This window comes from Barbatula barbatula, assembly GCF_947034865.1.
Source record: "Barbatula barbatula genome assembly, chromosome: 22".
Lineage (NCBI taxonomy): Eukaryota > Metazoa > Chordata > Actinopteri > Cypriniformes > Nemacheilidae > Barbatula > Barbatula barbatula.
This window is the reverse complement of record NC_136785.1, coordinates 5,557,942-5,584,876: the sequence shown is the minus strand read 5'-3', so window position 1 is coordinate 5,584,876 and position 26,935 is coordinate 5,557,942. Positions and strand designations below refer to the sequence as shown.

The following is a 26,935-nucleotide window of genomic DNA, read 5'->3' as shown; positions in this document are numbered from 1 at the left end:
TGCAGAATTACCGGATAAGCTCTTAGATCATTCTTACCTTGTGGATTTACATGGACTTGATGTCTCGAGTCTTCTTTGCTTGGAAAACGAAGAGCTACAACAGAACTGTTGTTGTTATTAAGAAAACATTTAGATGTTTTATGTGATTCAAGGAAAAGCCTTGAAGAGTTAGTATGACCCAATAACATCATGTAGGCCTGAATATCATAAACATATTGTGAAATATTCCCTGATTTTCACCAGAAGTAAATGTTACTGTAGATAGCTTGAGATATTAACCCCATGTTCTAAACTCAAACGTTACTCTTTAAACTTAAAGTGATTAAATGAAATTCTCACAGCATTTACTCACTCTCATCGGTCGTAACCATCCGCTTCTATTGTATGGACACAAAACAAATATCAGTGTGTGGTTCGATGGCCAACATTCCTCAAATGATCTTCTTTTGTGTTCTTGTCGTGCTGGTTTGAAATGACCATTGGGTGAGTAAATGATGACAGAATACTCATGTTTGGGTGAACTTTCACTTTAAGTCTTCATTAGTGATTTTAAGTTTTTGTTTGTTTGTATTCCCTCAGTTTTAATTTCCACTTGTTGCATCCACAGAGCTCAGAAAGTCAGAAATGAAAAATGTCCATTTTCATAAAGAAAGTCAAAAGATTTAAGTAAATTATTCAGAAATAAAATCCTTCTCAGACTTATTTTCTTGTAAATTTATTTTGTTTTGAGAGCACATAAAAACCGGCACTTGGAGCTTGTATAATGCAGATGACTCAGTGATATCCTTTGGGACCCGTTGAAGTTTATTTTTAAGCATGTGGCCGTGTCCGGCCTGTTTCTCAGTAAATTGTCGGTGTTGATGATTGTAAGGGGCTAAATGAGGGGATGTGTGGACGTGAAGTTTTGCTAGAACATTCCATAACAAAATGGAGACAAACAGAGCTGCATCACACTTGTTTGACAGGAGACAATGACCTTAAGCCCATTCATTTACATTTACGCATTTTGCAGACGCTTTTATCCAAAGCGACTTAAATTGCATTTTATACATTTGTTTCTAAGTATATGCAATCCCCTGTGATTGAACCCATGACCTTGGCATTGTTAGCACCATGCTCTTACCACTGATGACCAGGAAAGCGCATAGGGTTCTTAACTCATACGCTTCGCAGTGTCACACTTGTGAAGTAACACGGTCACATGTTACGTCTGTCACATGGCTAAATGTTGCAACAGGAATTGGTTTAATCCGACGGCGGGTTCGCATACATGCACAAGCAAAAAAAATAACTTCTAAACAGACCACTTTCTGGGAAAACAGGGCAAGTTCACAGATAAGTTCAAGTCTGTCCTCTTCTGTTTAAAACACTTGAAAAACAATGAGAAGGCGTCACTAGATCAGACTTTGACGCTCGGGATATTTCCTTCCCGTTTCTTCGCTCCTTTTTCTTTTTTGGAGCGTCCCCCATCATTACTTTCCTCTCCCCATCCCCACTTCATTTCCCATACGCTATGGGAGAAAACACAGGCTTGTAGTTTATCTGAAGGTCATAAAACATCATCCAACTAAAATGAATATAGCAGCAAGAGACTCAGAGAAAGGGATAGTATTTGTTGTGGCTAAAGTTGGCAAATGTATAACATTATGAGTTAGTTCTCTTTCATGTTGTTTTATTTCACTCACACTGGCGTAAATGGTCCTCACTGTTTGTACTTCAAGTTTAGCACAGATATGGTACTGCGCATGAACTGCAATAAACTTTGTTTTAACTGTGTGGGCGTACCCGGTTTAGTACAAGCAAAGGTGTGCACAGGTGTTTGTGGGTTGGGCACAGTTTTGGTATTGTCAGGCAAGTTCCAAATGAAGTAATTTCCTGCTTTTGAGAGGACCCCAGCAACCAACTCGCACGCACACACGTGAAATTAAACACAGGAAGGGATGTGAAAGCAGACAAACACTCATTTTCTTTGAGCAAGAGACAAACAATGACCAGACTCTTCACAACATCATAGCATGTTATTCAAACATTGCCTTAATGAGACAGCTTACCCATAAATGAAATTGTGTCATCATTTACTCACTCCAAGTGAGTACCAAACCTTTATTAATGTATTTGTTTTGCTGAAAGAATGTCAGTAAACAAACAGATCTCTTTTCCTATAGTGTGGAAAATAAAGAATAAAGAAAGGAGCTTTACTATACGTCAACAGGTAGAATATCCAGTCTATGCCGAGGTAAAGGTTTTATCTAAGAAAACTTGCAGTAAATTTGTGTGCAAATGCCTGACGACATAAATTATAGAAATTTTTCTCAGGGCATTAACAAATGCTCTTCCGTTGAGTCATGCTTATAACCTTGATCTTTATTAAGTCGGATCTGTCTTTCCAAGTATTTGCGAAATTCATGTGCTTAACATCCTGTTCAAGTGTTCTGGAAGACCTACACAAAGATATGATTTATACAACACAAAAAATACACACATGCACTCTATTGTTGATTCTCTTGTCATCAGATTTACAGTAGACCAAAGCGTGAGGTCGATCTTTGCTCTGAATTATGAGACGCATCCTGCAGCCCAGACAAGGGTATCCTGGTGTCAACCACCACCATCCTGTACTCTGTCAAACATAAACTTTGTGTTCCTCACTGATTTCATACTTCTGCTCTCTCTTCACCAAAAACAAAAAATCTCCCAGCATTCCGAAAAGTGTCAACAAAATCCTCCCCTTCAAAAGAAATAAAAGAGGCATGGAAAGAATCTCTGTGCAACTCAAACAGTTATGGTACAAATATGTGATAATTAGGCCTGTCCTCCAAATCCATGCTGAGTTTTTCTCTGCTGGACCCTCATGTCCTCTTTGAACTGTAAACAATGCCGAATTCTTGTGTGTGAGAGTGACAGAGAGAGTTTGTTGTAGGGTGTTTCACCCAGTTGCCAGACTTGTCAATTTTAGGCTGCAATTGTGAAAAGTTGCATTAAGATGTTTGTGAGCAATTCTCTGTGGCCTGCCACAAGCATTACTCATACGTCTTTTCTGACGAAGATCCCTCCACGACGAGAACAATAGATTATATTAGATTCAACTTTATTGTCATTACACATATACAAGTACAGTGTAACGAAATGTAGTTTAGGTCTAACCAGAAGTGCAGTTAGCAAGTGCAGGATATACAGTTAGAACAATAATACCGATGTGGTGTTTTACAATAGATTTCCACTCAAAACTACAGAAGACATATCCAGCATGTCATCACAGACTTACCACGTTACTCATTACATGCACTTTTTTGACTTATTGGAAAAACAGAGCTTGTCAATATGCGCCGGTCCGCCGGCCCGCGCCCGAGGTCCAACTACGAGCTTTTTAACTGCAGCAACTTTAATATACGCTATTGGAGCTGGAATTACCGCGGCTGCTGGCACCAGACTTGCCCACCAATGGGTCCTCGCCCATGGGTTTAGGATAGGGCATATTGTCATTGATTTATTATTATGTGAAACAGTTTATTTTGGAAAAATATTTTAAATACAAAATGTATTTAAAATTCAATTTAAACCTTACAAAATTGCACCACGACTCCCATGTTACATTAGTAATGTGAAATCATTTTAACAGTTGCAGTTTTTTTTGGTCATTTTGTTTTATTAATTATAGTTTTGTAACAATATATTTTCTAAATAGTTTCTTACAGAAGATACAGAAATAAATTGAAACATATAACTTAAATTATAATGCTTTTTAAAATTTAGTTTTAATTTACTGCAATTTTGTGTTTGGATTTTTGCATTACACTGAGATAATAACATTGGTGTATAAATAAATGTAATCACATGTCATCCATACTGCACTGCAAAATGCTGTCTCTCCATTTCTTTTTGTTTCCTGACCTGATATATTTTCCAGACCTCGTTAGGCTATAAGCTCTCCAGCATAGCTTACATACCAGGTTGTCAATGCATCCTCAGCCACCTTTGTGCCAGTGTTTAGTAAGTCCACTCAAGCAAGGTGACTTGTATAAACAGAGCCATATGTCTTAAAAAGGGCAGCATGTTATATTAATTGAATCTCTCATTTTTCAAATCTTTATAAAAGGTGATTTTGTACAGTATATGTGTGTTTAAAGCATTTGCATCGTGTCACGGAGTTTTATTTTATAAACTGTTTTATTTTCAGTATTTTTAGGTAAAACTATAAAATATTTGATCACAAATCTGGGTCATTGAGTAAGTTGTTTAAAGACAAAGTAGGGTTACAGTACAATAAACTCAACCTAACTAACATCAATAACTACGAAAAATTAATATTTAACCAGTACCTGGCATGCGCAAAATCCTGCATTGTCATTCTCAAGCAGATTACATAAAATGCATTGAACATGGTTTGGTGTGTTTTTTTAATATAAGAATGACAATATAAGGTTTATCTTAACTCAAATCCAAAGAATGCAAGTTCAAACTTACCTTGCAAATCTGTATGTTTATCCTAATGAATGTCCTCAACATATAAATACACCTGTTGTTGGGGTTTTTTAATCAATGACAGCAAAAATTTGGATCTGTTCAGCCCTCTGGAAAAATTGCAACATCACATTTACAGTACGTCTTGCTTTTTTCTTTATCATCAGTGGATATGAAACATTTCACAGGTTGTTAACCAAAGTAGCCTGGGACATTTTGGAAAATGTTATATTTGTTATCATCAATATAATGAAAATTCCTTCATGAGCTAACAAGTATTGTAGGTCTTTGGTAGCAAACTCAGCATAAAAGTTCGAAAAAAATTTTTATCTTCCAATCATAATTTGTTTAAGATGCAGTATTGTGTGAGCATTGTGATGCACACACCTTTAAAGCTGAAAACATATTTGCAGATCACTATAGTCACGCGGACCTGATTTCGCAATATTTGCAGATTGCGTCAGAGGTATGGCACTAAGTATTATTGTCTTTGTTGAAATTTCCCTTCTAAAACCCCATCAAAGACCTTTTAAGAGAAATAGTTAATGTGTTATGATGTTCAGGTAATGATGACAACAGCCCTCCCCAAACACAACACTGTTAGCCTACACACCTTCATTTAACTAGAGCTTTTTAGAAACAAAATGAGATTACATTTGTATAATTTCCAAAGTACAGATTTATAAAATAGTTATGAATTTTCATACATATAAAATAGAAAAGAAGATATAACAGAATAAAGGACTGACATACGAAATTACACGACTTTAGCAAAACAACATTGCAATAATAGGCTTTTTTTGAGTGATGCGCCTCGCCTAAAAAGCACAAGAGAGAACGCAAACTCAACAACAACTAGGTGTGTTCGACTTTATATGATGCTGCGCAAACCGATGACATCAGAGTACCGCGAGAGAGAGTCGAGCGGTTCGAAACAGGTTTATCTTGATCCGCTCTCGCGGTACCTAGACGTCATAAACCAGAGGCTCTACGCAGCGCCGAATGAGTTCACAGATCCACCAAATCACAGCGCTCTCGATAAACCAAAGTCCGCCTCTCTGATTGGGCGCGTGAAATGCGTCACGCGAATTGCGTCAGGACGCTCGCTTTTCATCTCTACACTCAGAAGTTTCGCATTACGCCAAGTGCGTTCCTTTGAGTACGCTTGCAAAAATGAGCCGGTAGTGAAAGGCCGCCATTCATTGGATATACTTTGATTTTTCTAGTTACTTTTTCCTCATAACTCGGGTTAAAAACATTGTTTTTGAGGTGTAAGAGCAATCAACCAAGTAGTTGGAAACTTCGGAAAACAAGCCATCCGTAAGGGATGGACTCATCCACAACGATGAAACTCGCGGTAAGACGTCTGGCGCTTCTTCGTCGCCGAGTGATTTTGTTTTGTGTAGTTTCATTATTTGTTCATGTCACTTTCACCTTATTCCGTTTTGAATAATATAATGTTACAAAGTCGATGTCTATGTGCTTTGTGAAGTTTACGTGCAGTGATTTCTGTGCGATATATTCAAACGATGGGTATGGACCCTTCTTGGTTTTCTTTAAACCATTAAAAATCACTTTAACTGGGTTGGTCTGTTGTAACTTAATTTTAAAGACACGCGTCTCGGTCGGATTGATACCATTTGTATTTCCATAGTTTTACTTTAATTATAATGGTTTTTGTAGCGAGACTATAGTAAAATTGCGCGTACTACCACATCTACCTTGCTGGTTGGTTTTCGTAATATTTGACATTGTTTTAACAGCTTTATTACGAGCAAGTGATGTCTGTACATTTTAAAGAAGTATACAAAGTAACAGTCTCAAAACCAGCTTCCGATGACAGCAGAATTCCGCGCACCTGTAATGCGTAAATGTGCTTTCTAGGTAACGTTAGGCAGCTCGCTTGATTTTGAGGCACGGTCTTTTGGTTTTGGTTATGGTTTTCGTGATATACTGAGCTGTTTGACCATCTTCTCCTTTCAAATGAACCTCATCTTGGGAGAAGTTTCTCTGTGTGGTGCCAGTGTTAAGTTTATTCCACGTTGAAAGAGCCATTCACTGCCCCTTTGTTGGTTTTTCCAGCTCCGCTCTGCCAAAAGTGCCACTATAAAAACTGAATGTCGAGAGACTCACCTTTAAGACTTTCCCTTGAGTTTACTCTCATGCTGTCCGTAACTGTTATACAGTTCTCTATTCAAGAGACCCTAAAGATAACCAAGAATTGAATAAAAAATACAGAGGAAGGTTCTGTGTTAATGCATGTATATAATGCGATAAAACACATAGCTGTAGATACATACTTTGACTGCAAGCATTTTGGCCCTTCGACCAAGCTTAAGATGATGAGTGATGGTTATTCTAACTGTTGTTACCTTTGAAGGCAACTAGATTTTCTCAATAGCCTCAGGTGAACCCTTCGCAATCTGAAGGCCAGCAGTTATTCCGTATTTGTTCATTACGATGAAAGGGCAGAGGTAGTTTGCAATGTGGCTGTTTATGCATGGTGTAAACTTTGCGAAGTTATGCGTCTGCTCTTGTTGGCTGGTTACTGGATGAAGATAGTTCATCCTTGCCAGTGTGCATAGCTCACACATTCCTGGGCCAGTGAGAGCGGATGGGGGTGAGTTGGAGGGGGGAGGTGGACGGAGGCGTTCAGCTCCCACTGTAAACTTCCTGTCAACACAGATGGCAGTGACAGGAATCAGATCTTTGTAAACTGTTCCACCCACACTCATAAACATTTTGCACACAATCAGAGTAAGTTCTCTGTCCCACTTTCTCACTTGTCCCCTTTTTTTCTGTTCTTTGGATATTGTATGCAAGACTTTTTCTCTGAGATTTTGTCTCTCCCTATATTTCCCATCCCCTCTTGACGCTTTTACCCACTCGCACTCTTTAGATCTTATCACAGCGTGCTCTCTAGGGTGTGGGCATGGACAGGAAACGTGCACGGTATCTCTCAGAGCGGCCCTCAAATCCAAACAGGACATGTGGCGCATACCTCGGGATCCACAAGAAAGAGTCCAGAGCCGGGGCTACATCCCGCCGCTTGTTAGGAGCCTTTTAAAGCCACTTTCCACCATCAGATGTTTATAGAATCCACATTTAGGAGACAGGAAGAGAGACGATTGCTTGATGCAATTAAACGCAACACTCATTATCAGAGTAATCAGAATGGTGTGCATGTGTGGGAGTCTGTGTGTTTAAAACCTTGCCAAATGTGTTTCTGGTTCTCTTCTGTAGACAGCCCACAATAAACAAGCCTGGTTATTTAGGCCCATTACAGTTGTTTATACCCAGACATGAGGCACATTTATCATGTCTTCAAAAGTTTTGGGGCTGTTCCTTGAGTTATGCTGATGGATAGATGACATCTTGTGCGGTCGGATTCAATGCTCTTAAATGGTTTAAACACTGCTATTTTATAATTATTCTGTGTTTGGCTTTTTATAAACTCATATTTGTTGAAAACCTACATGATACATTTGTTTAACATTGCATGAGCGTTTCAGATGAGCAAGTAAAGGGGCAGAATAAGATGGTGAACAACAGACAAGAAATGGCAAATGGTTACAGGAGCAATGAAGAACCGTTTTTACTATACATTGTCAATTCTTACTTATAACTGTTGTCTAGGCACACAGAAAATCATCCTCTCTGGTACCTTTTAAATGAGGAGAGAAAAATCCTTTCTGCAAAGTATTCTTTGTTGTTGTGTCATATATTGATGTATCACGGCTTTAAAAACTTCAAGTAGTGGGAGAGATGCAACGAAAGGTTTTCTGAAACGCGACAGCAGGTTGATGGCATGTGGGTTTGTGGTGAAGCATCTATCTCGCTTTTGTCTTTTAGCTCTTCCAGGGTGAGCAGAGGCACCTGTCTGTACTTCATGGTTTTTCTTAAAAAAGTGGCCACACCTTAGAGGTCACTGCTCCGATATTGAGTGACTGAACGAGAGATTTGTTACATATATTACAATGTGCCTGCTATTCAGCTACCCTTCTATTCAGTGTCTATTGACTGGTTAAAATGCTGATAGTGTGCTTTACCGCGTGTGTTTCTTCCTGCGTCTGTGTGTGTGTGTGTTCATACTTACCCCCTATCCAGTGTCTTCAAACAATAATTACCTGCCAGTTTGACTTAAAATTGAACAGTTCCTCCGCTTCCTTGAAAACAACACCCACTCTGTCCTTTATTCTTATGTCTTGTTGTCCCATGATTCCACAGGTGAACGGCAGATTGAATAACGTGACACAGTAGCAAACAGGAATTAGGGTGTGTGCCTAAATATAGGAAATTAGATGAGGGTGTTGTGTCTCGTGTAAGGCGATGGATAATGGTGTTGGTTAGCTTTGTGGTTGGGTGTATTCCTGTAATACTGTCTAATCATGTCAAGGTGGAAATAGCAACTTTAGACTCTATGAATAGAAGACGTGGGATAGATGCTAAATGACATTTCTATGTTAAAAAAAAGTTGGAGCTGTTTTTGGCCTCGGAATCGATAATAGTTTTAAATCAAAATATAATTACATGAGATCAATGACATTAATTGAAGCTAATTGTGAATATCAATAATTGCAAAAAGTACTCAAATGAAGATAATTTAAGACATTACAGTATTTGGGCAGACGTGTAAGTGGTCTCTCCTCGTTTTGTTCTGCCTGCTCTCGAAACCTGATTCGGCATCCCACAAATCAAACAGCCTCAAGTTAAATTTGCTCTGATTGTCAGTAAATCTTATGAAACTTACTTTGGTGTCTAGACAACTTGTTTCACTTAACTTTATTTCTAAATGTAAGCTTTAAAGAGACAGTTTTCCCAAAATTGCTCCCCCTCGAGTTGTTCCAAATTTATGTAAAATGTTTGTTCTCATGAACAAAGAGAAAGATATGTGGAAGAATGCTTGTAAGTTGCAACCAAACAGTTCTTGACTATACCATAGTAGGAGGAAACATTCAAATTGAGTAAAAATTACCCAGAATTCTTTGCTTTCCTATACATTCTTCAAAATATCTTCTTTTGTGTTCAACAGAACAAAACAATCCTACATTAGTAGTCAATGATAAAATGGGTGTTTTTCCCAAAAACAATTTCCCCTTTAAAAAGCTAACAAACTCAAATGGCTTACGTTTGAAAACATTGAAACATACAAATAAGTCACAAATTCTAATGTGTAATTGTAGCCCAACATAGTTTACACCTCTAAAAATGACTTTATTCAGACATTTGCAGACGTCTGAATTAATGTTCATTCTTCACCCAGAGCGGGTCAAAAAAAGCATACAGTGACCCTCACTCAATCTCCTGCCCCTGTGAGTGATGAGAAAGGCATTCGGCATAAAGTCTCCGTCTGATGTGAGCTTGGTGAGATGAGAAGAGTTAATGAGGGAGGCAACTCAGCGTGACATTGTCCTAATGTCATGGGTGTATGTTTTTGTATTATACGTTCAGTGGATTGCACTACAAGCTTAATAAACATGTTTGTGTTGTCGTAAACGGGCAATATTGACGCATGTTTACCTTCGATGACAATACGAGTAGTTAAAAGATTAACAGAGAAGAATGGTGCAGCTCGTAGCCTTCCAAATCAAATCTTTTGAAACTCGTTCAACCTGTTCTTGACAACCAATGGGGCCGTAGTACAAAGAGATGAGCAACTGAGTCATCCTGGCCTTTAAGCTTTGATTGGGCAAGACTTTGATCTCTGACGCATAGATGGACTATTCACCTCTCAGAAGTTTCCATGGTAGGCGCTGTGAAGAAATGGAAATGTTTAGCTGTAATTAAATTTGGGATGAAAGGGTGATGCTTGTTTTCACTTCATCTACAGCTGCTATTGTCAGGATTCAGTTCTTCTGACCCGCTCTGTGATATTTTAACACTTGTCCAACCTAAGCAAGGCGTTATTTTGATGTTTATTCATTGAGCAGAGACCAAAGCTACTTACGAATGAGGGAGAATTTTTAGTTTTTCCCTGTAGTATACAAAGCAAAGTTTATGAGTTTGTCTAATTTTTAAACCTGCAATCTGCAGGTTTGGGCTCTGTTACCATTTTTGTTGGAAACAGAATGTTGCAGGTTATTTTATGTACTTTTTTGTGTTAACAATTGGCATTTCATTAAGGGTATGAATCAGTGACACCTGAATGATTATGTCAGAATTTAAAAGTCAGTGTCAAAAAATATTGTCATAAGGGGGACATGTCGCAGAAGTTCTGCCTTCAACAAGGAAGTAAAGACATTTAAATCGAATTTTAAAGATGTTGGTTATCCAGTCTAGGGTAACTCAGATTTCAGTAATAACTTTTTGTACATTTTCGAATCAACCTTTTAGTCCGAGTATGCATCTATTATCTCATCAACACAATTTTATTGTGTAATATACTGTGCAGAACCACAAATAACATTGCGCACATGAAGCGACACTGTGATCTCCTGTTATCCCTCTTTCTTCTCTCTGTTGTCTTTGTCTTTCTGACCCTTTTTCCTCTTTTTAAAGGGAAGTGATTCGAACAGTCCCGTCTCGTCTCTATTCATTGTGCCCCACATTAACAGAAAGCAGAAAAGCCACAGGAAGGCTGCACCGACGTGGGTTTCTTGTGCTTTTAATATCCTCCAACGCACACTGAGGACAGCAGGCCGCCTGACCTGCCAGGCAGCCATCTCTCTGTTGTGGGCTTTGAAACCCTCCGTCACCTCGGTGGGACTGAAAAAGCACACTTCCCGGACCGGAGGTTTCATAACCTGCAGGCCAAACTAGGGATGTGCAAAACATATTTTCGATGTGATGGAACGACAGGGGTCTTAAGATCTGTTTTTACAAATTGGACTATTTTTAACTTGACGCCCATCCTAAAAACATGCAGTTCATGGGGGACGCTCAAAAACAAGCAATGCAACAGCCAAGGAATGTGTGTACTGGGTAGCGGTACCATGATTTTTATTTAGTGTGGATAAATTTGGAGATGATGGTTTACCGTGAAAGTCATTTAATAGCTAAAACGCCCGCATACCCGTTTAGTACATTACTAAACATTCATCTGTATAAATTCCATTGTTTTGATGGACAAATATATTTGGAAGAATGCTTTTAACCAAACAGGTCTTGGCCACCTTTGACTACTATAGTAGGATACAGGGCTGTAAAAATAGCTTTGTTCTGTTAAACACAAAAGATGATAACAGTTCTGGGACACATTTGACTACCATCACCGGTGGCCAAAAAACTGTTTGGTTGAAAGCATTCTTCCAAATATTTTTCTCTGTTCATCAGAAGAAAGAAAGTTATACATATTTGGAACAACTAGATTTTTCATTTTTGGTTGAACTGTCCCTTTAAAATATGTAATATTTTAAAGGGACAGTAATACTTGATTGCTGTCACAATTTTTTAAGGTGAGTGGACATGTAGTTTGACTTTTCTGTTGGATTGTGCGCGTGTGTGTGTTTCAGTGGCCCAGCAACTCCAGATGAAGCCTCTACATTGTCTGACTATTTCCTGTGTTCCCCGAGAGGAGCCATTCACAGATTTTCACACGCTCATACCCAAGATGTGCGCACGGGTGTGCGCGTGTGTGTATTCGTGCCTTTCTTAGTGCGCTTACACATGATCTGTGGTTTAGGTAGAGTTCACGAGTTTCGTTGTGCGTGTGACTGTATCAGAGTACATCAAAAAGAACAGCTGTGACTTCCCTACAGTTCGAGTCGTTTTTGAAAAGTGGTATGTGTTTGATCTGCTTGCTGTAAAAGTCTTATAAACCTCCCCCTAGCTAAAGCTGTGGCCTACTGCCCCGCAAGTGTTCTGTCTGGGGATGGGTCACGATGGACGACAACTTTTTCAACAACCGTTCTGGAGTAAGCACTGTGTTTTATTTAAGGTAGTCAAAAACATGCATGAATATATGACTGTACCAATAGGGTTAAGGCCCATATATATATATATATATATATATATTTATATATATATATATATATATATATATATATATATATATATATATATACAAAGAATCACATTGGTTTGTAATTACAAGCCTATTGAATTGTAATGGATTTTGACATTTTATTTTAATTTAGATTTTTGCACCTCCCTGGTTCAAATCATGCGTGCAACATTTGCTTTCTATTCTCTATTTTCTCTTTTAGGCTATAAATCTAAGGCTAACTTTTTTTTAAAATTCCGTCTCTTGCCTTTCAGCTGTATCCTTGTGCAGTACATCCTGTTTTTATGATGCATTAAAGACATGGGATCGGCAAATAATTGGAGGCACATGATTCCTTAAAGTTCCATAGCGCTGGAAGTAATGAAGAGCGGTGTGTCTTCCTTTAACCGACAGCTCTGATAGAAATCATCTGTTACGTACGGAAAAAGAAGGCCTGTCTGTCCGCCACTTCCAATAGCCTTACATAAAGAAACTCACTGTACGACACATGTAGTACGGATGTAGTTCTAATTGGTCATGCATGCACACTCTGCAAACCAGAAAGACTGACAGGCTTGTCGTACTGTAATTCCAAACAGTACAACCTGTGTAACCCCATTCTTCCCCTGCGGGACATTGTGCCAAGAGCGTGTGCGCGTATGAAAGTTGTCCGTCCACATGTGGGCTGGGTCTTCTTGTTTGAGATACGGCAGTGTGCTTGTGTAAACCCGATTGTTTTATAGTAGCAAAGGAAGCAAGCGTGCTTGGCACATTCATTCAGGTTGCTTTGAACTATGTGCGCTGTTGTTGTTTGTCAAATAACTCCGTTGGCATTAACCAGTTCATTCATGAATGCTTGTGTGTGCGGTGCTCCCAGTTTACATTTATTTTGGTGGTCAGCCAGTTAGACAAGACTCATTCATTCATTTTGCACCATTCATCCGGATTGTGCTTTCGGGCAACAGTCATGTTTCGGGGTCAGCCGTCTCTTGTTTTTCTTTTAATTATGGCTGAGGCTTTAAAAAAAGGGTTTTTCTCAGACGTATTGGCAGTCTCCTTTTCAATGTGGCAGATCCAGCTGTTCCTTGTTTGTTTGTTTAACTGCTGTGATTTAAGAAGGGCAGATTTCGGATGGTGTTCGGCAGTCACTCCATCAATTTCTCGCTCAAATGGAAAAGGGTGTCCCCGAACACGCCACACTGGTGAGCTGCCAGTGTGCTGTGATTGTGGGTTTGGAGATCTCTCATCGTGGAAGTTAAGGTTACCGCGCTGGTCTGCCTCCTCACCACCTAACCTTACCACAGACACACTGGACACTGTGAATGAGTGTGTGCGAGTCTGTGTGCATTTCCTCTTGTCATTTTATACTCTGATTTGAAGGATGTTCTTTAAGATAGCCGTATTGCTCTGATTTTAGACCTTGGCCTCCAAACCAGATATCACTGCCATTTCCTCCTGTATAAATGGATTGCCATGGGAAAGCAGGAAGCCGGTTTGCATTGAGTTTGTTCCTGTCTTATCTTTCCAAGCGCTCGGGCCTATTGGCTGACCCGCGTTCCTCCTCAACTGAGGCGCTTTCGTCATGGTTTATCGGGATAGTCTTAAAGAACTGATAATAAGACAATAGTTTGGATTTTGCAGGGCTGTGTAACAAAAGCAAGTCCACCTTATTTCCTCATAACAGGATGTTTTAAGACAGTTTCATGGCAATTTGTACTTTTTTGTATGAATTTTGTATACGTTTGTGTAATTTGTAAAGTTGTATTTTATCGTATGGTCTACGTGATGGTAGTGTTTATGGGTGGGGATGGGGTGGACCATGCTTTCTTTTTTCTAATAATCATATATCTCTGTACGATTTGAATTGTCCAAATTTATACAAAATCGGCACATTGGTATCATTGTCCTAGAGGTTTGATGACTGTCATTTATATTCTAATTTGAATGAAAGTAATGTTTGTGATATGTTATGCATATCATTGCATAACAACCTTCAAAAAACTACTTAAAACACATCTCTTCTGTGAAAACTTGACAGACAAATGAGAAAAAAAAGTACACTAACCCTTTGATTCATAGACAAAAACAAAAACCATGTGCTAGGAGGTTTCACTGCCTGTGATCCGATATTTGACATAATTGTATGTTAAATATGAACAATAAAGTTGTAAAAAAGGTATACTAGGAAAAATGATGTTTAAAGAGGTCATATTAGTTAAACATAAGATTGACTGAACAACCAGGAAGTCACCATGTTTTTTATCAAAGCCAACAAACCTGGAATATCACCTACAACCTATGTGCGTCAGAAGATCTTTTTCCTATTCAGCAGGCAGCCAATCATTTCGGCTGATCTGATATTGTTTTGTTTGTTCATAGTTTAACTATGAGCTGTCAGCACAAAGCAGTAGGCTGGCAAGTTAGTTCTAGTATAAACTGCCAATCGCAATCCAGTGATTCACAGGTCTGGAATGTGCAGACACAGGAAGTGATGTCATCCGAGTCTATCTATCCATGCCTCTGCAAAGAAGAGATGCCACCTGTTTGGGAAAAGACTTGTCGCCATGGAGACTTCGACCATGAAGTTTCCACAGCAAACACGTCTAACGTGCAGTTGGGAAAAGTTGCTTTGGCTGGTTTTTAATGAGCTCTTGGCATAGATGCTTTCAGACGGGCACCACTCTCATTGGTTTATCCTTCATCTGGAATATGATGTCATTGACAGAGTTGTGAACTTTGACCTAGATGGGCTTGCATGGTGTCGTGGATGTGTCGGAGGGGGTCAGGGAACAGGTGTCGGACATTAATGTGGCTCCTAACTTTTCAGGCAGCCGCAAAACTAATACATCCACTATGAACTCTTTCGCCTGTCTGGGAAAGTTGTAGTCTTTCAGGAATGCGTGTGTGTGTTTGGGTGTGAAAGAGCGAGAGTGTGTTGTACTGTAGCTCATTAGTCTGACTTTTAATGTCCTGCCCGCCTGAATGGCTTCAGTGTGTCTGTATGAAGTCGGAATCTCTCCCCCCCTTCGTTCACTCTCCATTTCTCTTTTCTGTGCCTTCCCAAACTCCTATGCGTCTTCCCTCTCTCTTTATCTCCACACTCCATCTATTGTATCTCCCCTGCTTCACTGTTTCTCTTCGAATTCCTCCACAGCTTCTTAGCCGTCGCTCTCTGACCCCGCCTCCCGGTGGTCGTGTCTAAATGGTGCGATTGTGCGTGCGTTTGCACGCGGACGTCTGTGGAAAGTCTGACGCGAGCAAGGAGAGAGTGCGGCTCGACAGCGCTGCTCAGTCCAGGAAACTCCCTTAGAACAACAAGGCATGGCTGATATCCAGAGACTCACACTGGAGCCAAAGTTTGCCTCAGACTTCCCTCAAACACACTTCTGGTCTCATATACATCGGGTTTGCCTCACAACTCCATTCTTGCAGTTTTATTGTCTCGGACAGTTTTACTGTCTGTTTAGACACTCGCTGACTTTGGTTATGCTCAAGGCTGATTGACTCGATCTGTCTTTCAACAAGAAGACCATTGAACACTTCCAAATAGTTCCAAACATCGCATCTCAAGCCTCAAAAATGAGTGTGCGCTCTTGATGAGTTTCTTTACTGCGGGCTTTGAGATGTTTTTTCAGCTTTTAAAGATGGGTTAGTCTGCAAATCTGCAGTCTGACAATGCATAAGATGTCCAATTACATTCTTATGGCTGTTGCCACTGTATTGCGTTTCAGCATATTCTCGAATACCCCGGCGCTCTGCAGCGACTAAACGCAGCTGTTCAGCACTATTTGATACTAGTTTACAAGTAACACTCTGCAGTGTTTTTTTTCTCTGATTGCTCGTCTGTTTTGGCAACACTGTTGCTATTCTATTTGGAGTGGTCTTTTATATTTTGTCATAACAACCAAAAGTTTTCATGTAGCAATTTATCACCAGTGATGCAGCAACTTGTTGAATAAACATTGATGGATGTGGAAAGTAAGATTGTTTTCGGAATTGGACTTTCTGCAGAATACATTAGGGGTGTAATGTGTGCCTAAATGCCGAAATGTGCAATATATGCCAAGAGCAGACTGCATGGGATAGTCCATCCCACAATGCAATGTGCTCAATTGGAATTTTTGATAAATCTAGAATGCGATTTTAGATTTTTCATTACTTATTTAATGTTACCCGCCAAAGTTATTTTAAATGTATGTTAATTGAAAAACCTGAAATTCATATCAGCTGCTATTTGTTTATTCCTGCCGCTGCTGAAAATTACCTGAAATTTACATCAATTTTTTTATTCTCTGCAAATCTTTTGTTGGCTAAAGATCATAACTTAATAAAAAGTTTTGAGCGGTCGTTAGTCAATTATAAGGACTACACTAAAAAAAATCTCTATTTAAAATATATTTTTTCTGTACTTGTATGGTTTTAATTGCCAAAAGTTATTTTCTTTTTATTAATTTTTTTATTGATTAAGCTTAAAGTAATTTCAACTGCAATTTTCTTTCTCTACTAATATGTTTTTGTATTGCCAAATGTTTTTTTTAATTGATAAACCTAAAATTATTAAAATGTATGTAATTTTTTATGTGCTACATTTATGTTATGTTACATAACATTACATTTACATTACATACATTTTCCTGGCAAAAGTTTTAATTTTATTAAAATAATAAAACCTGAAATTAACACATTTTTTTTCATTCTCTGCAAATTTTTTGTTGCCTAAAGTTTATAATTTAATTAAAAATTGTGAGCGGTCGTTAGCCAATTATTACGACTACACTACAAAATCTATCTGGAAAATGCTCATTAACTGAACTGTTTTGTGTTCAAGAACATACGACTAACATTTCAAATACAACAAAAGTGTTCTGTTGTTTCTTTTAACGTCTTTAACGTATAGTGCGGTACTATAAAGGATGTTCCCAGTGCTGGTCATTGGCCGGTCTGTTCACTATCTTTTGTCTTTCTGTCTCCGATGATAATGAGAAATGTGGGCCGTGAGATGGAGCCAGCGGTGTCGAGTTCCAGTAGAGGTGTATGGTGGCGGTGTTGTGTGTCTGTGAGAATGTGGATCATTTGAAGTGGTGCTTCTAAAGTGTGTTGTTTAGCGGTAAATGAGGCCTTCTCATTGTGAAACCCTGAAAAGAGGGAGAAGAAAGAAGGGGGGCCTCAGGGACCGAGTAAAGTGCTCGTCTGAAGTTGAAGACCCCCGCTCAGCCCTTACAGAGGGCTGCTGTTGACTCCCTCTCTTACAAACAGACACACAGCTTGTATAAACCTCCCTCTATCTGCTCACAGCGACCCCGAATATCTTTCCTCCCCTCTCGTTTTGACACGCATAGACACACGCGGTGTGTCTCTAGTTTTTCCCTCTCAATCTCCTATGCACATTTGTTTTCTTTGAACATTTATTAGAGGCTTGTTCCCCATATGGATCTGGTCTGATGTACATGCATTCCCACATGCCTTTTTATTCAAACACTTTGGAGTTTATTGAACCCCCCAGCATTAGTTTGCAATGCATATGGTTTAGCTATTTTAAAGATTTTGTTTATTTGAAAACAAATGGTAAAACGTTACTACACTTCGCTTGTCGGTCGCTGTAATTGTAACGCATCATGTTTAATTACATTTATTAACCTTGGTTAATTGTTAATATTTATTTAGAAATATACCGTTTTTATTGTTACATGTCCAACGCTTAATGTTAAAAATGTTTAATAGGGAGCACGTTGAGTACCTTGTGTGTGTGTGTGTAGGCTGTTTTGTTCAGGTTGAGAATAAGAGACTCTCCTACTCTGTTAATTTGCTTTGCTCTGCAGATGTGCACATCATATGGTCTGAATTAAATACTAGATTTCTCACACAAGGTCAGCCATGAGAACTCAGAATTCCTCTCTTATTATCTCTGTATTTGAGAGAGAGTGGAGAGAGACCATAACAGTCATGTGAAAGTACAAAACTAATATTTCTCCTGCAGAAGCATCTTATCTCTTAGCGTTATGGTGTATTTCATTCCCCCGATTAGCAGAATCTCTGTGAATACTTTGGTGTCTTGTTACTTTTAAACATTAATGGCACAAATGCAAATCTGTCTTAAATTGTAGGTTGGGAACTTCTGAGCATAGCTTAATTTAGACTGAAAATGACCCATTCCGGTGTAGTTGAAATGTGTTGGATAGGTCATCTCATGCTAGAAGAAAGTCAAACCAGTGTTTAAAATTTTTATTAGGATTTAACTTTTTGGCTTTGAACAGGCTTTTTATTAAAAAGAGGATCATTTTACTAACCTTTAATTGAGAAAATTACATAACTTGACTGTGGGGACATTTTGCTTGTTAAAACGCGAGCTGCGCCGCTTTCTCCTTTTTTCCAAAGCGTTTGAGAGCTCACACTCTCCTGCCTTCTCCTGTTGCTAAGCAGCCTGGGCCACGCTTGCCATTAAGACAAAAAGATATCAAGAAAGGATACATGGATTATATGCTCTGAAAATATCTTTTAATAATTGTGCTACTCTGATTTATTTACGCTGCGATCATGTGTCTGTCTTCGCTAGGCTTTCCTATATTGTTCCACAAAAGGTGAAGCTAATTGGTCGGTTCTTATCACATGACCTGCAGCATTCTAAAAAGTAGAAATATTTTATTGTGACACGGCGCCTAGAAAAATGAGCGCGGCGCTCCCTATTTGAGCGCGGCTGTCGTGCGTTTACATTTAAATAACGAATTTGCTCGTGCAAAAGACGCAAGATGTGTTTTGCCCCTAAAAAACGATTTCACATTCTATGTTGAAGTTATTCATAGTGGAAGATCTCTGATCTCTTTTGTTCTTCCTATAGATCCTTGTCTTCGCTGCTTTGTATCTGGGTCGAGGGGCAGCTGAACTCGGAAGTTTAGGAGAGCAGAACCGCACAGCGAGACAGATGAACTGTGTGGAGAACCAAGAGTATTATCATAATGGCTTCTGTTGCAAGAACTGCGATGCTGGTAAGTAGCAGTGAAGATTCTTCGTATTAGACCTTGAGAACTTCTATTGCCAGGGCCAGTTCTGTAAACACAATATTGATTGTTATACAAGCTTCATCCATAAGTGCTTCCAGACATTACTTCCAGGTGAGTTATTGTGTATAATGATCTTTTTTTGTGAAGTTTTAGTAGGTTTTTGGTGTAAAGTTGTGATAACACGACCATGAGTTTGCCATGAATAGCTTTTAGGGCTTATATGGTGTTGATATGGAAAGAACTTCTTTACCATAGTTCCCACAGTTTTGTTATTGTATTTACATAGCAAAAAAATAATAGAATATCGAATAATAATAATAACTTGGTAATTAATAATTACTTACAAGATTCAAATGTAAATTATTTTATAGTATATTAAATCATATTCTAAAATAATATACTATTCTGTCAAAATTGCAGAAGATGAATGTCTTATGATGGATTCACACGGTACATGGTGAGCGGTGGAATCGCCGTGCGGCAGCTACCCTTAAGCCGATGAGGCTCCTGCTGCTGGCTTTTACAAAAAGATTTTCCCTTTGAAAACGAACCAGACAATCACAACTGCCACGTACCGTGTGAATCCACCATTGCCGTCTTCATTAATCTAGAGGTTGTTTAAAATAATGTCCCATTTTTTTAACAGGCACTTATGTGAGTGAGAAGTGTAATAAGGACCAGGAGAAAGGCACATGCTCATCGTGTAAAGCGGGCACGTACGCCGAGCACCCCACAGGCATGGACCAGTGTCTGCAGTGCAGCCATTGCCACATAGGTAATGCTCTCCAAAACCAGCCATTTATTCCTGCCGCTGCTTGTGTAAAAGACTCAAGCTAACTTCTCTCAAACACAAAGGAAGATATTTAGCAACTGTATTTTTATGTCCAAGCTGTGTTATACACTAAATGTGAACTTCTTTTGTGTATACATAAATGAGTAAATAGTGACAGAACGGGTCCTAAGGCCATGCCTAGACTGTGACTGGCACTCCGAGAAACAGGAATCCCAAACTTCTGCTTTTGTAATTGATTGTTAAGTTTTCCAGTAGACAGCCATCTGCAGTCTGCACTGACTCTCCGGAGAAGCAGAGCACTCAGGAATGTAACATTTATACAAATGAATAATAGAGCACACATGTCCTTAGACATGCTGGGAAGGCAGTAAGACATCACAGTGACTACTGGACAAACAATTAACTTCTGAATCTCTACGAGAAATTAGAAAAGACAAAACTTCCATGAATCATATAAACTGACGACGCTGCCTTCAGAATCCCATGCTTTTGAAAATTCAGACTCTCCTTTATGAAATATGGAAAACATTTGGCAAGCTGTGATCCGCAAGCGGGCCGGAACATCTAAAGCACATTGAACTCATCACGGAGTGCTTCTTCTTGACAGTCCCGCTCTTCTGCGAAGCTATTTAGTCTGTCTCCGGTTACTATGAAATCAAAGCCATTCATTTTGTTTCTGTTTATTTTGATTGGACGGCCCAGTTCACCGTTTATTAAACTACTTGATTTACCTAAACACTTAGCCTCTCTCCCACAAGACCGGCTGCTTGTTCGGATCCAAACTCTGTTGTAAACACCACAAACTCGTATAAACAAAATTGCGCCCACCCGTTTAGACAATAAGGCTCCCATAGGATTCTCATGTGGATGGGGGACATAAGCAGGGCCCCTGAATAGAGCCGAGTCTAATGTTTCCCGTGCCGGACACATCACTCCTGGGAATCTGATCTCCTAACGTTACTCGGCCTGGGTGTGGCCCGCTTCTGTGTTCTTTCTCGAGCCGTGTGTGTGTTAGTGTGTGTGTGTGTATTTTGCTTTCTGTGGGTGCGCTTTTGCAGTTGTGTGTGTTGTTAGGTTTTATGATAGCTTCGGGTGTGTCTATATCATGTGGTGTCTTGTTTAGTATCTGTCATTTATGATATAGAGGGTCAATTAATCACTCACCGGATTGCCCTTCTGCTTGCTGAGTCACAGAAGTGTGATAGTAAGACTCTTAAATAAGGTTTATATTAGTTATACATTTGAAAATTCACATTAGATCAATATTCTCTCTGGGATTGATCTGAATAAAATCTGTTTGCTGTCCTTCAAAGATGCATTTCAACTGAGGCTGATGTTCAGAACAATGATTGGTTCATCCAAACATGTTGTTTCTCCAGATCATGTAATTTCTCATCCACTTTTTTTTTATCTATACCTTCCTCACCCTTTTCCTCTTCTCATACAGATCAGAATGTTGTAGCAGCATGCACCAGCTTGAGCAACACCAAATGTGAATGCAAGGCCGGTTCCTACTGCCTGCCAGACGAGCCATGCGAAGTGTGCAAAAAATGCATTCGGTGAGTCCCTCCCATCATCCCTCTGTTGTGCCGCACGGCTCCCTGTTAAGCGCTGACACACGGGACACTCCCAGCCGCTCTTCTCTTAACCTTTGAGGCCCCGCCTTAGATCATCCAAACATCCAATGACTCAGTTTCTCTTTCCAGTGATTCATCCTCTCCACCTTGAACCCCTCAGGGTTTTGCTGTGCTATTAATAATGAGAATCATTTAAGGACTCCCATTTAATGCCTTTGGGTTCACACCCTTTTTCACACATTTTTCGGTTTTGCAGGTGCAAATTTGACGAAGAAGTAGAGAGCAGATGCACCGCGACATCCAACACAAAGTGCAGGAAACTCACTTCGATTCCAACAGAAGGTCCAACAGACCAGACAACACCGTCTGGTCACAACAGGACTGTAGTTGCAGGCAAGCGCTTGTGTTTAAGTATGCATATACACTGTACAAAAAAAACATAATATTTATAAATAAGTACCTTGTGACCTTAGATATGAATTACGCTTCCATTTGACAAGAGCAAAAGAATTGAATTTGTTCTTCTGGTTTTCTACAGTTGTTGTATCGCTGTTTGTGCTGCTTTTGGTTGGTGTCATTGTACTAGGAGTTAAACGAAAGCGGTGCCAGAAGCGACAAAGTGGTACGTCACAAAATGTTTCTTATATTTGAGATAAAAGGATAGTTCACCCAAAAATAAACATATTATAATTTGTCATTAAAAACCTGTATATGACACTTTCTTCTGCACAACACAAAATAAAATATTTTGACAAAGGTTTTGTGTCTACAATGGAAGTTGATGGGGTCCAGTGTTGTTTGGTTTTTTGGTGGTATTTTTTGTTCTGCAGAAGAAATAAAATTGATACAAAAAATTATTGTTTAATGGTTTAAATGTGAAGAAAAGCTTAAAAAATATATTTCTCATCCCTGTTTTAGGAATTGATGAAAGTTTGAAGGAGGTGAAGGTTCCAAATGTAAGTGTCTATAGCTTATTCTGTCGATTTCAATGTTTCAACAAAGATTGTCCACCTTTAAACTGTAATGTGTGATTTTAATGTGTTCCTTTTTACATCGTTTAGGATGTGTGCCCAAAATCAGAAGAGGAGCAGGAGAACAACCGCAATGCTGGACTAGAGAGGACGGAGGAGGAACGTCCAGAGTCCCGCCCCTTGTTGACGCAAGAAACGCAGGAAACGGTCAAAAGTATACCTGTGGAAGATGAGGACCGGGGGCTGGGTGACAGCTTGCCTAACACAACCAGCTCTTCCCAAACAAGCCTGTCTGCCCTCCCCCCTGCTTTAGGTATTGAGGACTCACCACGGTCAAGCCCTCCGGTCCACAGACAAACAGAGGGAGATACAGAGCACTGGTCACAGGTTAGTAAGAATGAAGTCCTTTCATACAGTTAAACAACAATATGCAGAAAAACAAAAAAGATAATGCCTTCGATTGTGTGGAAGAATCCTTGTTTGCAGACAGAGACTTTGAAGAGAAACATTGACTTTATTAATGTAGTTTTCTGATGTTTTGCTTTTCTTAAGGATGATGGTCCGCTCAGAAAGCTTGTTCCTGTACTTGGTGAGATATTTCTCGCTTCATTTCTGCATCTTCAATTTATAGATGTTTACTTTAAAAAAAAAAACTGCTTCATTGTAAAGTGTGGTCGCTTTGGCTTTACTAGGTGATGAAGAGTCTCTGAGCAAGAGCTTCGACCTCTTCGATACCCTGGACGTGCGGATCCACAACAAGTTCTTCCGTAGCATCGGCGTAAACGACAACGCCATCAAGATAGCAGAGACGCAGAGTCCCGATGACAAAGTCTACAATCTGCTGAGGGTTTGGATGCAGAAGGAGGGGCTTCGAGCGGACATCAACACCTTACTTCAATCTCTGCTGGACCTGGATCAGAGATATTCAGCAGAACAAATCAGCTCCAAAGCTGTTGAAAAACGCTTCTACAGATATGAGTGAAGATTGCTAAAGAACAAAAGAACCTCTCGATCTCACGGCATGAACGTCCTGTTATGGAGCTCCGGTGCCATCCTTGGAGATTTGTTTCTCTGTAGCACCCACTGTGGGTTTAGAAGCCAAACACTGGACCCATTTGAGGAATTACACTGGCTGACAGAAGAGGGCGCTGTGGTGCCTCTCAACAGTGCTTACTAGAAGTATTTGGTGCACTGCCATTCGGCTTTTGAAACTGCAGGGTTGTCCGAAGCCTGCGTTTAGATGTCATTAGCCCTTGGTTTGAAGCTTATAGAATTGTAAATAGTCCTAAAGCTTTGTGTTTATTTTGACCACATAATGACAGGCGCAATGCACATTTGTATTGATTTTGAGAAGGCCTAGCTCTACACTTTATGCTCATAAATCACTTCGGTTATTAGCCAGTCTTATCAATTTATTCTAGGTCGTAAGCGAACAAAAATGCCTTTGATGAAGTTTGTTCAAACCAGTTGTTTAATCCTTAACGGAATCCGCCATACAAACGTACGCATTATTTGTCATAATGTGTCTGCAGTTCCAGATTGTATTTAGTTATTTCCAGATTTTAGTGTCCTGGTTGTTACAAAAAGTTGTCAGTCTGTGAAAGGTGAATTCAAGTTTATCACCCGAGTTTCCACCTATTTCTAATCTGTTTGCTCTGAGGCAACAATGGCATTTTTTATTTATATTTTAAATAAGTCATATTTATTTGTATTGTGTAATTGCGTATTATTTATACCTGTTAACTATGTCCTCCCAAGTGTGGAGCACATTCACTCAGAGTTTGTCTGTAGCTAAGACATTTCTACATGTTACTTTCTTACTATCTATGTCCTTCCCCGTGGACATGCATGATGGTGTTGCCGTTGATAACCTGACAAAAAAAACTTGTACCACGGTCAGTATCTCCTTGGGCACTTGTGCCTCAGCGGGTCCTTGTTGAGTTTGTCAAAGGAGGCATTTCAAAGTTCTGCCTGCTCTCGTCGATGAATGTGCAATAGTGCACAGGTACGTGTTAATAGTGAAAAGTTGAAGGAAGTGTATTCTCATCCAAAAACTACAGTTTAATAGCATTGATTTGCTGAGGATGTATATAGTTTTGTCAAGAAGTCTAATAAAGGAAAGTAATAGATATATATTTATAGAAGCCCTAGCACAATTTAATGAAGTAGAGACCGTCTAAACCGAAGGAACAAAATAACATTTAAATAAACAAATAGAATAGTCAAAGTATAAAATGATATCTGAATACACAGGGCCCCTAAATTCATTTCTGTTGAATTCAATCGTCTGACTCGGCTGCAAAGCTATGTGTATGAAATATGACCTTTTAGATTATTTACTGTGTTTAGCAACACAGATCTCAGATCAGCTTTACATTTTAACTTTGAACATGAAGCTGAATAAGGATTTGGCACAAGATATATCCCCCGTTTAATAATGAAATTGTACAGCTTTCGTACAGTGCAGGCACTGCCACCTATTGATGTAGTGTGAAATAGCAAGAGATAAAACAATTTCAAGGGACCTTTCTATTCTGGCAATTATGTTCTTTTCCCATCTTTAATCCCTTTGCACTGAATTTAACACAGAGTCGTCCTTTAAATGTGGGTGCAGGAGATTTTACCCTTGTCTTTTTAAGAGAATGTTTAGTTTTGTACTTTTATTAATGCACATTGTTTTTCAATAATGCCTCTAACACGGAGCGCCTCGGCTTGCTCCTTCTGCGCTTTATTTTTCACTATTCTTTATCTCTCTGTGAGTAGAAGTCTGTTGTTTGTATGTTTTTCCCCTTAGACAATTGTTTGCTCGTTTATGAATGTAAAATGTTTGCTGTTGCAAAGTTATTTGTAGAATGTCGTTTTAAAATAAAAACAAAGTGAAAATTGTATTACACGCTGTGACATCTTAAATTTATTAGAGTCATTTAGTTTTACTTGCAAAACAATCTATTTAAATGTAAAAACGATTGATCGTTTTTTATTCCTTAGATTTTATTATTTTTAAATATAGTTATAGTACAACTTTTTTATTACAAGGAGTATCCCTTTAATGTTTCTGACGGCATATGTAAGTATTTGTGTTGGTGCTTCATTCCATTTATAAAAAGTGCTAAACAAAATATCACGAAGTGGGACCTTTTCGCCATTTAAGCAACCAAAAATCCACTCAGAACACATTTGCGTTGGTGAGTTTTACATGATTCCAAAAACAGATTTATGATTTAAGGACACAGGAACCTCCTAAAGTCCCTTCCATCATGGCCTATGAACCCTTCAAGCCAGCAATACTGAAAACCTAAGACCCCAATTTTTAGTACTTGCATGCACAAAACACCCTCTCTAGGGCCAACCCATCACATTTCATATTAAGACATGTTTGAATTAATTTAGCTTTTTGTCTGCAAGATGGAATGTCATTAACTATTGTTTGCCATAATATAACAATCTAGATTGACATCAGGCAAAATTCCTATTCTATGGCAATTAAAGAAGTCACCATGGCAACAAGACCATTTCATCATCAGGTTCCAAAGTGTATAAAAATGAATAGTAATTTCAAAAAAGTGTTATTTGTAATGTACTTCCTCTTCAAACTTTACATTTACATTTATGCACTTGGAAGACGCTCTTATCCAAAGCAGCTTACATTGCATTGTACTATACATTTGTTTCTGACTCTGCTATTCCCTGGTATCGAACCCATGACCTTGGCGTTGCTAGCGCAACGTGATACAACTTTCCTGGTAATATATTCTAATGACTGAAATGTTGAGTGCCTCACGCTGTGTCAAAGAAAAGCGTTAATCAGTCATTCATAGAAGAAAGAACTTTATCCAAAGGTTAAAGTTACTGAAAGACTTTGAATATCAAATCTAAAACCAATGGTCACATCAAGTCAACTTATCAGACAGCTATAGCCACCTATGAATAACAAAACCGTCTAGAAAAAACTAAAAATTGCTTTGTGGCGTGCTTTAAACTGCTTTGTTATAAATGTGCTTTATGATGGGTGTGGTGCCCACAGTTCTCATGCACACTCATGTGATTGTCTTTTAAGTAATATGCAGATGGCTGAATAAGCTTTAAACTCCAATAACTTCTAGCAGCCTTGGGCCCATCCATGGTGATCACATTCCCAAAGGCAGAAGGCTGTACATAACCCTGAAAATACGAATAACAGAAACATATTTGCAAGTGTATTAATTGGATCATTT

General features: G+C 39.0%; 1 protein-coding gene across 2 annotated transcripts; it reads left to right on the top strand.

The window, feature by feature from the left end:
- Positions 1 to 5,525: 5,525 nt before the first annotated feature.
- On the top strand, positions 5,526 to 25,609 carry tnfrsfa (tumor necrosis factor receptor superfamily, member a). Of its 2 annotated transcripts, none has more exons than XM_079487456.1 (10): positions 5,526 to 5,818; positions 19,218 to 19,365; positions 20,027 to 20,155; positions 21,621 to 21,732; positions 22,007 to 22,143; positions 22,289 to 22,372; positions 22,669 to 22,706; positions 22,812 to 23,108; positions 23,274 to 23,310; positions 23,414 to 25,609. In XM_079487456.1, the coding sequence occupies exons 1-10, from the start codon at positions 5,789 to 5,791 to the stop codon at positions 23,701 to 23,703; spliced, it is 1,302 nt and encodes a 433-aa protein (XP_079343582.1). In that variant the 5' UTR covers positions 5,526 to 5,788; the 3' UTR covers positions 23,704 to 25,609. The 2 variants fall into 2 exon arrangements, with proteins under 2 accessions (XP_079343582.1, XP_079343581.1); XM_079487455.1 differs by having other exon boundaries at positions 5,582 to 5,818; positions 22,007 to 22,161.
- Positions 25,610 to 26,935: the final 1,326 nt, after the last annotated feature.

Coding starts and splice junctions, on each gene's coding strand:
- tnfrsfa (XM_079487455.1), top strand. CDS start 5,789: ATGGACTCATCCACAACGATGAAACTCGCG. Junction 22,707..22,811: donor AGGAGGTGAAGGTTCCAAAT/GTAAGTGTCTAT, acceptor TACATCGTTTAG/GATGTGTGCCCAAAATCAGA. Junction 23,311..23,413: donor AAAGCTTGTTCCTGTACTTG/GTGAGATATTTC, acceptor TGGCTTTACTAG/GTGATGAAGAGTCTCTGAGC.